This window comes from Elgaria multicarinata, chromosome 2, assembly GCF_023053635.1.
Source record: "Elgaria multicarinata webbii isolate HBS135686 ecotype San Diego chromosome 2, rElgMul1.1.pri, whole genome shotgun sequence".
NCBI classification, from domain to species: domain Eukaryota; kingdom Metazoa; phylum Chordata; class Lepidosauria; order Squamata; family Anguidae; genus Elgaria; species Elgaria multicarinata.
Window position 1 is genome coordinate 105189103 of NC_086172.1, and position 13248 is coordinate 105202350.

The window sequence follows — 13248 nt, forward strand, 5'->3', positions numbered from 1 at the left end:
ATCCCTCATTAAAGGCGCCTATCAATGCTCAGCACTGAGGATTCCACACAACTTTTAGTTTCAGCAGTTTCCATCTGAGCTGCATATTGTTCATATCCTATATAGTGGCCCCAGTCTAGAAAAAGGTAGCTATACACAAGCAGGGCCGGTGCCAGACTATTTTGCGCCCTAGGCAAGGTGAGCTACTTTCACACACACACACACACACACACACCCAAAAATGCTAACTTTGATTTTTAAGAACATGTTTCCTGGAAAAAATAAGAAGCACAAAACTTGAAACTGCTAAATTTATTTTAAAGTGCAAGAAATACGTCATGCCAATTATAGCAAACAAATTGGAAAGGAACGTCTATGGGTCTAAAATGCATTATTTAATAGGAATATCACCTCCAAATCATCCCCCCCAACTCACACACACACACTCAGCATCACTCACTCCAAACAAACACGTACATGAACACATGCATTCACTCAAAGACCCCATGCACGCCCATACTCTCTCTCTCTCTCTCTCCCTCACACACACACACACACACACACACACCCTCAGTCTTACCTTACTCGCTTTTTCTCTTTCTTCTTCTCCACTTCCTGGTGCTTGCTGCTTGCTTCTTCTTCCCCCTCTTCTTCAGCACTGGGGGTGGGGGTTGCTGGAGGCCCAGACGCTTGCAATAGCAAGCAAACTGAGCCCCGCCCCCTGCCTCGCGTCACCCTCATGCTGACGAGATGGCGCCCACCGCCCGCCCAGCCGAAATGAAGCCAGAGACGCTGGGGTGGGGTGGTCCACAGTCGGGCTTCCGGGAGCATTCCGGAAGTCTGAACGTGGAGCCCCCCCGTGTCCCTGGCTTCATTTCGGCTGGGTGGGTGCGGGGTGCCATCTCGCCCACCCAGGCCCAGCTGAATCCTCGGGCTGGGCCGGCTCACAGCCAACACGTGTGAGTGCTGCGCTGCGCCTGGCGCCCCTCCTAACTTGGCGCTCTAGGCAGCCACCTGAGTGGCCTCTATGGTAGCACTGGCCCTGTACACAACTCACTTTGAAATCAATACATTCATCTCGAACTAACTTGGTGCAAATTCACAAGGACCCGGCCCTAGCTAACATCCTCTGGATTAGGGCCATTTTGTTTTTGAAAGTATTTTATTTTTAGCTGCATTTTATTGTTGAAATTGAGAGTTAAAAAATAACAAAGCACCCTATTTTGTCCTGTAAAGGAGAAAAAAACCCACATGTTTTTAACAGCTAGTTAATCGTGATGTAATTCTTCTTTTTTTCGTTTATTTAATAACATCCCATTTTAATAAATAGTGATGATGATGATGATGATGTGAATGAAATAAGAGTCAAAATTTCAGGCCTTCTGGTGCAAAGGTTTATTGACACGTGCTTTACTTGACCGCCTGCGAGTCCCTCCCTCTTGGCATTTCAGTTGCTGCCTTCTGGCAGAAAGGAGGCAGGCAAATCTCCACCTGGCGCCTGCCGGTGGAATTCCAGTCGGGGAGGCTCTGCGTGGTAAGATGCATCCAGCCGGAGTCTCCATCTTGGAAGAAGCATTCTCATCTCTTTCTCTCTCGCCCCTGCCTCCGTCCCGCTTGTCACTCATCCCCTCTCGCCACGCCCGCCCATCGTCCCGCTCGCCAATGAAGGCCCGTTCCTTTCCTCCTGTAGGTCGCTGCCGAGGGCTGGGGTGTGTGTGTGTGCGTGTGTTTAAAATCATTATTGATTTAATTCGCTCGGGAAATGTTTGCGTATTTATCAGGCTGAGGTTCCTTTCGGACCAATGAGAGAAGGCAGCACGGCCCCCTCATTAGCATACACACCTCGGTGTTTTGCATAGCGCCGCAGCAGGCGCCGGGTTTTGGGTACGTGAAGCGCACACGCAGTCCCCGTATTGTGTGCAGCCCTAGAAGGCAAAAGAAGGCTGGCTGGCTGGCTGGCTCCTAGCAAGCGAAGCGGAGTCGAGGAAAGGAGGCACAGAGAGAGAGAGAGAGAGAGAGAGAGAGGGCTGAGCGAGTGCTAGCATGGCTGAAGGGTTAACTTCCTAGAGGAATTGCGCTACACGCGTCGTCGTCTCGAGGGGAGCTTGGAGACTGCCATGGCAGAGCCCAGCGGGGCACGTTATTACCTGGGCGTTGGGAGATGATTGACGACGAGCTGCCGCCTTTCCATGGAGCTGGGAGGAAGGGAAGCCGCTGAAACGTCGGGGGGGGTTTGCTGAGGGGGGAAGGACGAGGCGACTCGCGCTTCGGCCAGCCAAACGCTCAGCGCTGAGGTGCGAAGGGAGCCAGCCAGCCGCGATAAGGAGGGCTCCGCTCAGCCGAAGGGCCCGGAGAGAAGGGAGGGACGCGCGGACGCGCACGCGGGACGTGGCCCTTCCTCCCCACCCCCACCCCCGCCGCCGCCGCCGCCCCCGAGGGGACCGCAGCCCAGCGGCGGCTGCCTGGTGCGCACGAGCGACCCTTTGGCAGGTCTTGCGAGGACGGCGACGACGACGAGAAGGAGGAGAAAGGGTCTCGCGATGCGCTGCCTGCCTCTGCTCGGCTTCTTCGCCTGGGGCTTCGGGAGCTTGGCTGGGCCCAGCGGAGGAGCTTCCCCTCCTCCCTGCCCGGCTTCCTGTAACTGCGATGGGGACGGGGGAGTGGACTGCTCCGGGAGAGGGCTCACCGCGGTGCCGGAGGGACTCAGCGCCTTCACCCACTCGCTGTAAGTACGGCTGGGGCGGGAGGGCGCCGCGCTTGCCTTCACCTTGCCAAACAGGTTGCGTGGGCTTTCCAGTCTGGTCTGAGCAACAGGGACAGGGAAAGAGGCGCCTCTGTCTTTTCTTTAGCCCCTGGCCTGGCCGCGGTGCTTACCTGTGCCCAGATCATCCCCGCCCAGACGAAGCCAGATCCCTGGAACTGCTGCACACGTACTTGCGAAGCAGCCGATTGAATTCAGTGGCAGGGCTCTACTTCCTGGGATCGGGCTGTACACGCGGTTTAGACACGATCCTTACAGCCTATTCCTAGGGAAGTTTACTTAAAAGGAAGCCCCGCCGTGTTCTGTGAGGCTTGTTTTCCAGTAAGTGTACGTCCTCGGCAGCACTCCGAGGTAATACATACTTGGAATAGGCTCCACTGACCTTAATGACACCTTTTAGACCAGTTTGATTAATGACACTGTTTAGAAAGAAACTCTGTATTCAGGAAGGTTAAAGAGCTATAAAAAGGGTCACTCTTATCCCTTCAACGCATATTCCTTGAGAGAGGTGGAATTCCAGGGAGAAACTTAAAGATTGGTAGTTTACTTACTTTAGATTCAAAGACATGGCGCAAAACAAGGAAATCACCTTGTTTATATGGTGTTACATGTAGGCTGCAATCCTATGCATCCTCACTTGGGGTCTAAGTAAACATGCATATGGTTGGCTTGTAACTTCCAAATTTTGGGTTTCCCCCTTAAAACAGGAAGTTTAAAAATTGTATTGAACCACTATTGATTTGCCACTTTAAAAAAAAATGAGTCAAGATTCTCACATTCTTAGCCTGCTAGCTTTTATAATAAGAGGAGGTGAGGAAAAGAGGGGTTTGCAGTAATTCTTGTTGTCCTTATAGTTAAGGTCTACATTCTCCTGTGTAATGATTGAATAGAGATATTGGTAGATCTCAGATGCCATTGCTCCTACCCACAAGTCACTTGGAGGGAATCAATCTGAAGTGATTTATGAGGAGAGGTAAAAATAGAGCTTTAGTGCCCCTTAGATTTTGTATCCAGTGAATACAACCACAGAATGTACAGGTATGCTCCCAGTCTACAAGAAGACCTAGTTTGGTCAAGGCAAGGTCAAGCCAAACATATTTTGGTGCCTCCATATTTGAAGGTGTTGACTAATGACACCTGCATTTTTGTATAATCAGTTGATCCAGACAGTATTACTAGGGCTTGGTTTGAAAGCCTTGGATTTGAAAGCAGATTTAGCGAATCCAGATTCCAGTACAATTAACCTCAGCTTTTCTATCTAACAAAGCCATTATAATGAACAGAACAAAATACCATTGAAAACAATGTTAGGTGTGTACTGCATCTAGGATTTCAAGGGTGTGGTGTTATAAGGGGTGTGTATGTGTGTGATTTTTGGTGTATAATCACTCCTGGTGCTGAATAGGCAGACCTTAAAGCTCTGAGGAATTTCCTAAAAAATGTTCTGCTTTCAGTACAATTAAGAGCTTAATGAGGATTCAAAAATCCAGTGTTCAAAAGAAAGACACAAGGCATTCAGGGAGTAGTGAAGCAAAACTGCTATTTGGTTTTAAAGATTGTTGAAGGCTATATGCAGAATATGTCAGCTGAGAAGATTTGAGGCAGGCAAGAAGAATCAATTATTAATTTTGAACTGGATTATGCAGCAGCGTTGTATTGCTTAAAGGCCTAGAGAAGGTGGAGAGATTAACACTAATATCAGTCAGGTATATGAAGCGAAAGAGAAATAGGGCTGCATAAAATCAGGACTAAGAATATGGCTGATGTGAGACAGGGCAGTGTAGTTTTTTTAATTGAGAGTGCTATGTGTTTTAAATAGGGTGAGTTGTGGGTGAGTGTGGTCATATAATTTCTGCTTTCATTATAATTTTTACAGTTTTTCATTCAGCTATATAGTAGTAGTCCCAGATCCTTTTCAGGTAACAAATCTAGGTGGGAATAATGCAGACATACACATATTTTCAACTGGATATTGACAGAAATTAAAGATAGTGTGCTTGTATAGTCACATGTGCTTGAGATGGAATGAGAACATTTCTATTTGTATTTATTTAAAATATTTGTAAGCGTCCTTTCTGGAGAATAAAGACTATAAAAATAGAATAACATAACATTGTATGTATTGTAACATAATATTTCTTAAATTCAGAAAATACAAAACAATCAACAATACATTGTCATATTGTTTCCAAACCACAGCAGTAAAAGATCAATAAAACATAGTGGTTAAAGTGTTGGACTGGGAGTCGGAGTTGGGTTCTAGTCCCCACTCAGCCATGGAAATCCACTGGGTGACTTTGGGCAGTGACAGACTCTAAGCTCAACCCACCTCACAGGGTTGTTGTTGTGAGGATAAAATGGAGAGGAAGAGGATTATGTACGCCGCCCTGGGTTCCTTGGAGGAAAAAAGGCAGGATATAAATGCAATAAATAAAGACACATCAGATAAAAGCCACTTGAAACAGGTGGGTTTTAAAAATCTTTTTAAATACTACAATTGAAATGGCCACTGTACATGGTTTGGAAATGAATTCGATAAGAGAGGATTACTATCGAAAAGACAATGTCTAGTGTCCACCAACTTAATAGATCTTAAAGGTGGACCAAGAATCAGGGCCTCTGATGACAATTTTAAACAGGGGCAGGTTCATATGGGTGAATCTACAATCCACCTTGGATCTGCAATCCAGTTCCACACAGAGCATGTAAGTTTTCTATGATTTGATATTTCCAATTTAGAGGGACAGTATCTTGAACTGTCTGCATTAGAAAATTGCCATACTAAGCAAGACATTCACAAACATAGTAAGTTTTTTTAATAGGCCACGCTGGGTTGGCTGTGCCCCACCTTCTAGTCAGGGTTTTAATAGTCAACAGCTATAATGAAGTTTTGTTTAGAGCTACAGTCATCCTTCTATTACCAAGCCTGCTTCTTCTTGAAGAATATTATAGTATGCATACCAGCACATTAAGGCCTGAGTATTATACTGAGCCACTCTTGTCAATATCAGTGAGCAGAATAAGCTTGATATGATGCTGTGCCTTTAAATACTGATTTCCTTATCAGTAACTAGAATTCATATCACCCTAGACAACTGCAATAGGTGATTACTTTTATAACCCTTTTGCAGTTTTAATTAGAGCACAATCGGTAAGGCATAACATGTTCATAAAATACACTCCATAGTAAAGTTCTGCCAAAAGTTGGCAAATTCAAGTACCTAATTACGAAGGAATGGTCCTTTAATAAGCATCAATTTCTTATCTGTAAATGGGAATTATTATCAGTTTCTCCTGACCGCCACTTGTGAGCTCTCTTTGGATATGTGAGGCTATTGGTAGACAACCTGGTACCCTCCAGATGTAACCCCTGGCCATTGGCACTGTTGGTTTGGGTTGATGTGAGTTGCAATCCAAAACATCTGGAGGGTACCCCATTGCCTATCCCTGAACTAGATTGTTTCCCAATATTTTTAGAAGTCATTTTCTGTTATTACTATGGAATATTGGATTTGGATGCTTGGTATGCTGCCTCATATTGAGGCAGTAGTTAAATCCTGTCGTTTTTTCCTGTATAATATTGCCAGGATTCGAACATTTTTGTCTGTCTCTTCTGCCAAGACTCTTGTTCATGCATTGCTTATTTCTCGATTGGACTACTGCAACCTTCTTCTCACTGGCCTTCCTTCTTCTCACATCAGTTCGTTGGTTTCTGTTCACCACTCTGCTGCAAAGATCATCTTCTTGGCTCGCTGCTCTGACCATGTTACTCCACTTCTGAAATCTCTTCATTGACTTCCAATTCAGCTCAGAATCCAATATAAAATTCTCCTGTTGACCTACAAAGCTTTTCACAGTCTAGCTCCTTCCTAGCTTTCCTCTCTCATCTCACACTATTGCCCCACTCGTGCTCTTCACTCCTCTAATGCCATGTTTCTTACCTGCCCAAGGGTCTCTACTTCCCTTGCTTGGCTTCGTCCATTTTCTTCCGCTGCCCCTTACGCCTGGAACGCTCTTCCAGAACATTTGTGAACTACAAGTTCAATCGCAGTTTTTAAAGCTCAGCTAAAAACTTTTCTTTTTTCTAAAGCTTTTAAAACTTGATTTTGATCTGACTTTTATACTGTTAGTTTTACTCTACCCTGTGCTTGTTTGGTGCATTCTCTTCCCCTTCTTATTGTTTTATTGTGATTTTATTAGAATGTAAGCCTGTGCGGCAGGGTTTTGCTATTTTATTGTTTTACTCTGTACAGCACCGTGTACACTGATGGTGCTATCTAAATAAAGAATAATAATACCTCATGTTGACCAACATATTTCTGAATAGAAATATGAGAGCTTTGGCTGTGGGGTGGTATATAAATGTAATAAATAAATAAATAAATCTTGTTCCCATGTAAGTGTATGTAATTTTGCAACCTTACAGTGTGACCTTTAAAATGCTTATTCAGAAGTAAATCCCCCCCTTGGTTATATTTCTGGTAAACATACATAGGATCAAACTATAAGCCAAGCTGGTTCTAAAGCAGGAGTGAGCAGCTCTTTGTCATGATCTTTGTTTAATGCGGCAATCTCATCTCCTGTGTTTCATATTTTATGTAGTGGTGTAATTATCTGGGAGTCTGAGAACTGGGAGACAGGAACATTTTTACCTATATGGTCTTATGCCTAAAAAGCAGTTCATAAGAAACTGACATACTTCTGCTTTCTCTGCCTTCACGTTTTGAAGTGGTGTACACATGCTGGGCAAAAATATTTCTATGTTGCTCTTGAGTGGCTGTCTCTGTCTTTGTTGTAACTTTCAATAGTTAAATTAGGGCAGCTGAGATGCAACAGATTCAATCCCCCAAACCAGGGATGGGCAACTTGTGGCCCTCCAGATGTTTTGGTGTACAACTCCCATCAGCCCTAGGCAGCATAGCCAATGGTGATGAATGCTGGGAGTTGCAGGCCAAAACATCTGGAAGGCCACAAGTTACCCATCCACCCACCCTTGCTCCATCTCATGGTTTGGAGATCCAGGAGTTCATGTGCTCCCTACTGTCGTTCCTGTCTCATGTTGACTCCCTCCTTCACTCTCTATTTTTTTAACACTATCACCCCACCACAGTTTCTGATTCTGACATCAGTGGTTAGAGCCTTGCCTCCAAACCATGGTTTGAAGTGGGCTTGCAAACCATGGTTTGAAGTGGGCTTGCAAACCATGATTTGGAGGTACCTGGGTAGTGTGACAAACTAGAGCTACAGAAAAACAGGAAGTGGATAATAAAACCCACATACAGGAAAAGAGTTTGTAAGCCTGCAGAATATTCCAGTATGAAGATGGAATGGGTCGGAAGATTAGGTTTGTGATGTCTGGAATGATACAGTATTTATGTTACGCCCAAAGTATATGCTAGGCTTTTTACAGGTATAAACACTCAATATTTTCCTTTCCTTTTTCTTGTCATAGGTATAACATAAATGGTTAGAAGGTGAAATAAGGGAAGACAAATTATATAGTAGGAAGATTATATTGATCAAACAGAGATTGCATTAAATATAATTTAAATAAGTCTGGCAAATAGGTCACAAAATTGCTACGTACAACAGTTTTACTAGCCCATCTGCCCACACATACCTATGCTAGTCATTTGTGCTGAAGTAACCATCAACAAAGAACTACTTCTCCCAATTACAAAAGGTTTCTTGTCACAAGCCACCAGGCAAACGGCTAATTACAAGTCAGATTTAAATTGTTTTATTCTATTATAATTGGAGTTATTTAGGATAATATTAAAATTAATTTAAAAATTTGAATGAAAGGAAGCATACTAGCAAATAAAGGTTAGGTGAAAAAAATCATAGATGCTAGCTAGCATTGATGTTCCAGGAAAGAGGACAGTTTGAAGGGATACTGGTTATGAATGATTGGACATCATAGCCATTAGTAAAAATACTATAGATAAGAATCATTTGGTTTAATGTTAAGTGCTTATTAGTATAATGTTTGATTTCATTAGCCACCTGTTCCATCAATATGTGGAGGTTGTGGTTTACATTATTGCAAGATAGTTGATGTCTAGCAAGTTGACTGTGCAAAATGTTTCCCTAGAACATTTTATATTAATGAGTTCAAATCTGTTGATTTGACCTCTATGACAATTTTTCCCCTAACACACGAAAAGAATGTTTCCTGTATTCCAACCATTTTTCTTCCGATAGGAAACCCTTGGGTTGAAACCCACACCGTACTCATCCAGCATGTTATATTACCTGATCTATTGTTTACTATGGGTTGGATTCGGACTTAGTCATATGTAGAATAGACCCATGGAAATCAAAGGGATTTGATGTAGTTATGACTAACTTCTGTCCTGTAAATTTAAATGGGATTAAGTCTGGATCCAACCAACGTTTTGTCTTTTTATTCAGGTAAAAGGCCAAACTGAGGGTTTGAAATATCACAGTTCTTGGATGCTTAGTTAATATAAAAATAAGGTTGCTAGCTTGCTGAAGTGTTTGACAGCATGCCTTAGTGTTTATGGATGTGACTCCCATCACATCTTTTGGATCAGGTCCACCTGATTGTAAGCAGGCACAGAACAATGGATTGTAAGACATGGTAGATGCCATAGTGAGAGAGGTTAACAAACAGTGTTAAACTAAGTTCAGATAACTTTTTAAGGGCTTCATTTCCTGGTAGGAGAATTCATTCTTAGGAACTTACAGAAATTGATCTGATTTAGAATGACTGCCTTGGACACCTAGATACATTAGGCACCACTACAGTTCTAGCTATTTGTTTTAAGTATTATGGCTATGTAATTTAATCTGGAGAACAGGAGGGAAAACAATCCAATTTTAGTGCAGATTTTTGCCTTGATAATCTTTATAGTAGGGTGCTGTGCTTTAACATTGTTCTTGTTTTGTTTTGCTTTTCAGAGGCCTGCCAAACAAATAGTTCAGGGTGGTACTTCTAGTTGTACAGGATCTGACTATGTTTGTTTGCATTGGTTTATATTCTCTCTCACTCTCCCCCCTCATCCTATGTATAGTAAAACCACAATTACTGTGTTTCATATGGTTTGCTTCTTTCATAGCAGTTGTGTCTTCATTTAGCTTCCCTAACTCTCGGGTCCATAATTTTCTTATAGAAAATTGTACAAGAGGCTTACGTTTCAGTACAAGGAAATCCAAAGTGCTATGCTCAATTAAAATGGGCTAAAAGGCAATTTGAAATGTCTGCTGCTGTTTGATATAAAATTTATCAATGCCTATGTTGAAGAAACAAATTATTTTTTAAAGATTATCTGTCAAAAAGACTCTCATTGCCTTGGACAGAGGTTTGGGTGAAAACATTTATATTTCTACAGCTTGGATTAGAATGCCTAAAAAGATTTTTGTAGATTATTTGTCCGAAAAGGAGGAGCTATTGCTGTTCCAATTACCTTTGTGTGTACACATCTGAGTGTATTGGTTCTACTTGGACCAGCAAAGTTAGAAGTCCCCTTACAGTGCAATCCTGTACTTGTTTACTCAGAAGTAAGCCCCATTGAATTCAGTGCAACCTAATTCTGGATAAGTAGTTATTACGACTGCAGCCTTAAGGTGCAATCCTATGCATCTTTGGACAGAAAAAAGTCCTACAACACCCAGCATTCACCAGCCAGTTTTAGTGGAATATCTTTCATTGAGCATTGTAGGTAATGACTTAAATGAATAGGAATGTGTAGAAGAGGATTCATCATATTTTAACACAAATCGTGTGTTTCACCGTTTTTGGGGGTGGGGGGGAGTTTTCCTCTTGTTGTACTGTGAGTAGGAGTAAAGTGATCTGTTTGCAGTGTGGAAAAGTCATGTGGTTCTTAGTTTGAAACACATACGTGCTAGTAAATAATTTCATTTAGCCCTCATCGGTGTTCTTGGAAATACCTATTGTAAAATATGTGATCGAACAGGGCTTCATAAATCCTTTATGTGAGAGAACTGAGATATTTTCAGAAGGAAAAATATATATGTATTAATGCATTTGAGAGTATTTGTATGTGTTTCAGAGAGGCTGGTTGAACGTTTTAATCTATTTGATATTAACATGTTTGACAACCGCATTGGATGTTTTCTAAGACAGATAGAAGCAAAGACATTTTTCAATTACTTGTATTTCTCATCATCTTTGGTCATCCCTACAGCTGCTCTTCTATAGCACTTGCTCTGAGAAAGTAGTGTCTGTCTGAAATCAGCAATATGTTTGTTCCTTTGTAGCTAAATAGAAGTCTGTAAAACCATCTCAATTCTACATTGTTATGACCAGTTGTTAAATCCTTTCCTGTGACACGTAAGATACCCCAGCACTAAATTACTGCCTTCCCCCATTGCCCTGCAAGTGCTAGTTATGTTGCTCAAGCATTGGTTTATGCTAGCACTTGATCATTAGTGCTAGCACTGGGGCACAGTTAGATAATACCTTTGATCTTACCATGTTTTAGGGTTATAGATCAGAATATTCATTTTCTTTTGTATAAGTATGTATGAAAATGTTCTCATTTTCAATAAAAAAATGTGTGTGTGTGTGTGTGTGAGAGGAGACCTTTGTCTATCAAGTGGCAGAATGATTGATATACTTTCTCCCACAATGTCCATTGTTGAACCAAGCAGGCAAGGATAATTATTTTTCACTCTAGGTAAGGCTCATCCTGACAGTAACGTGCAGTTCAACCACATGTTGATTTTTCATGGATAGTCTTCATATTCAGAAGGATATCTAGTATGGTTGAAGTTGTGGTGGAAGTTGGGTCATAGTTTTGCTGCATGGAAAAAATAGCCTTGTGCCATGTGTGTGTGTTGGGGTGGAGGAGTGGGAATTATGTACTTGTGCTCTGGAGAAGAAGTGCACAATTGGCAAAGAACTGAAGTGTAAAAGTTCCTTGCATTGTGGGTTATTGTTTCAAGGGGTGGAGGGAAGGCTTGCCTGTGTTTGCACTTTTTTTTTGTTGATTACCACTCAGTGATCCCTATTTAGAGGTGGCCCACATTTCCAGGGTTCTTCCACAAGGCCTGCATGTGGCAATAATACAACAGCCTTTAATGAATTGAAATAAAAATTAACCTAGCACTGGCAATGTCATAGGCATCATATAATTACTTGCCTCTGACTCTAATGCAGCCAGATTGCAGACAGCATTTTCAATCAGTGTGCCATCTGTAGATGTGGGAGGGAATAAAATTTGCAGTGATAAAATAACTTGGGTTGATTGCTGGAAAGATGCATATATTCAGTAAGAAGACAAGGGAAAGAACGATCTGGATTCACCCAGTGAGGGGGGTACACCCCTCCCAATCTGTGCTATAATTTGGAAACTTGCTTAAGAATTATGTATTTACTTAGGCCATAGAACCTCCTTTTTCACTAACAAAAACTGAAGTGTTCAAGGTGACTTACGCAAGTAACAAATAAAAACTAACAATAATATAATATTTTAAAATAGAAACAGATCAATAAAAATATTAAAACAGCCATTTAAAAAGTAAAGGCAGTTTTAAGTCTTGTCCCAAGGAATAGATAGTGGAGCTACCTTATTTCTTCGATTGTAAGACGCCATTGATTGTAAGACGCACACTAATTTCAGTACCACCAACAGAGAAAAAAACCTAAGACACGCCTGCGATTCTAAGACGCACCCCATTTTTAAAGATGTTTATATGGGGGGAAAAGTGTGTCTTAGAATTGAAGAAATACGGTAATAGTTAGACTTCAGGGCTAGTAATTCTCATGGACATTACTTAGGCAGCCGCAGCCAGGAAAGGCAAGTAACTTGACTTTCCTGTTTTAGACTTAAATGACAGTGCTCCTTACAATTCTGGCATGCACTGTAGGGTCAGTTTATTTCTCAGGTGCATAATCTAACAAGGATTTGTTATCCCTTGACACCTTCTAATCACTATTTTGTGCTCTCAGTCAAGGTGGTTATATAGTGGTAAGAGAATCTGAGTGGTTTTTGTTCAGTGTATGTTTGGGTAGAATGGGGATTTACATGGTTTTTTTTTTAATGCTTGTGTGTACATAATCAGGGAGTTAGTTATTTTGTGAGAATCATTAAGGAGTAACTATATTTAAACAACCTCAGTGCTTTGCTTTCATTTATAAGGTGTTTTTTTAAAAAGAATATGCCAAGTTTTGGCTGTGGTGTCTATGTTAGTCTATCTTCTATTAAAATGCATAGATAAATACTTCAAATTCTTCATTGGTGCATTCAGATTAAATGACTCTAAATCATGGGAGTGTTCCTAATTGGCATTTTTGCATTTGAGCATAGTTTGGTTCATCATGGTGCTGTATTCATAGTAATACTTGACTTGCACACTTGTAAGCATTGTTTAAATGACACGTGCAGTGTAGATTAACTCTTGTTAATTTGCAAATTGTTTGGAATATGCCATGAAGTCCAGGCTGAATAAAAGTTGGTGGTATCTTGTGAACTATGCAACTACAAGGGTTTTATTAGCAGCTATCTGAGTTTAGTAATGAA

The 13248-nt window shown here is 41.7% G+C and overlaps 1 protein-coding gene across 1 annotated transcript in view; it reads left to right on the forward strand.

Moving 5' to 3' along the window:
• The first annotated feature begins 2453 nt into the window (after positions 1–2453).
• Positions 2454–13248, forward strand: part of LGR4 (leucine rich repeat containing G protein-coupled receptor 4) — a 110903-nt gene continuing 100108 nt past the window's right edge. The window contains exon 1 of the mRNA XM_063117343.1: positions 2454–2704. Within this exon, the coding sequence (XP_062973413.1) occupies positions 2520–2704 (185 nt within the window). The 5' untranslated portion in view covers positions 2454–2519. The remainder of the gene's footprint in view (positions 2705–13248) is intronic.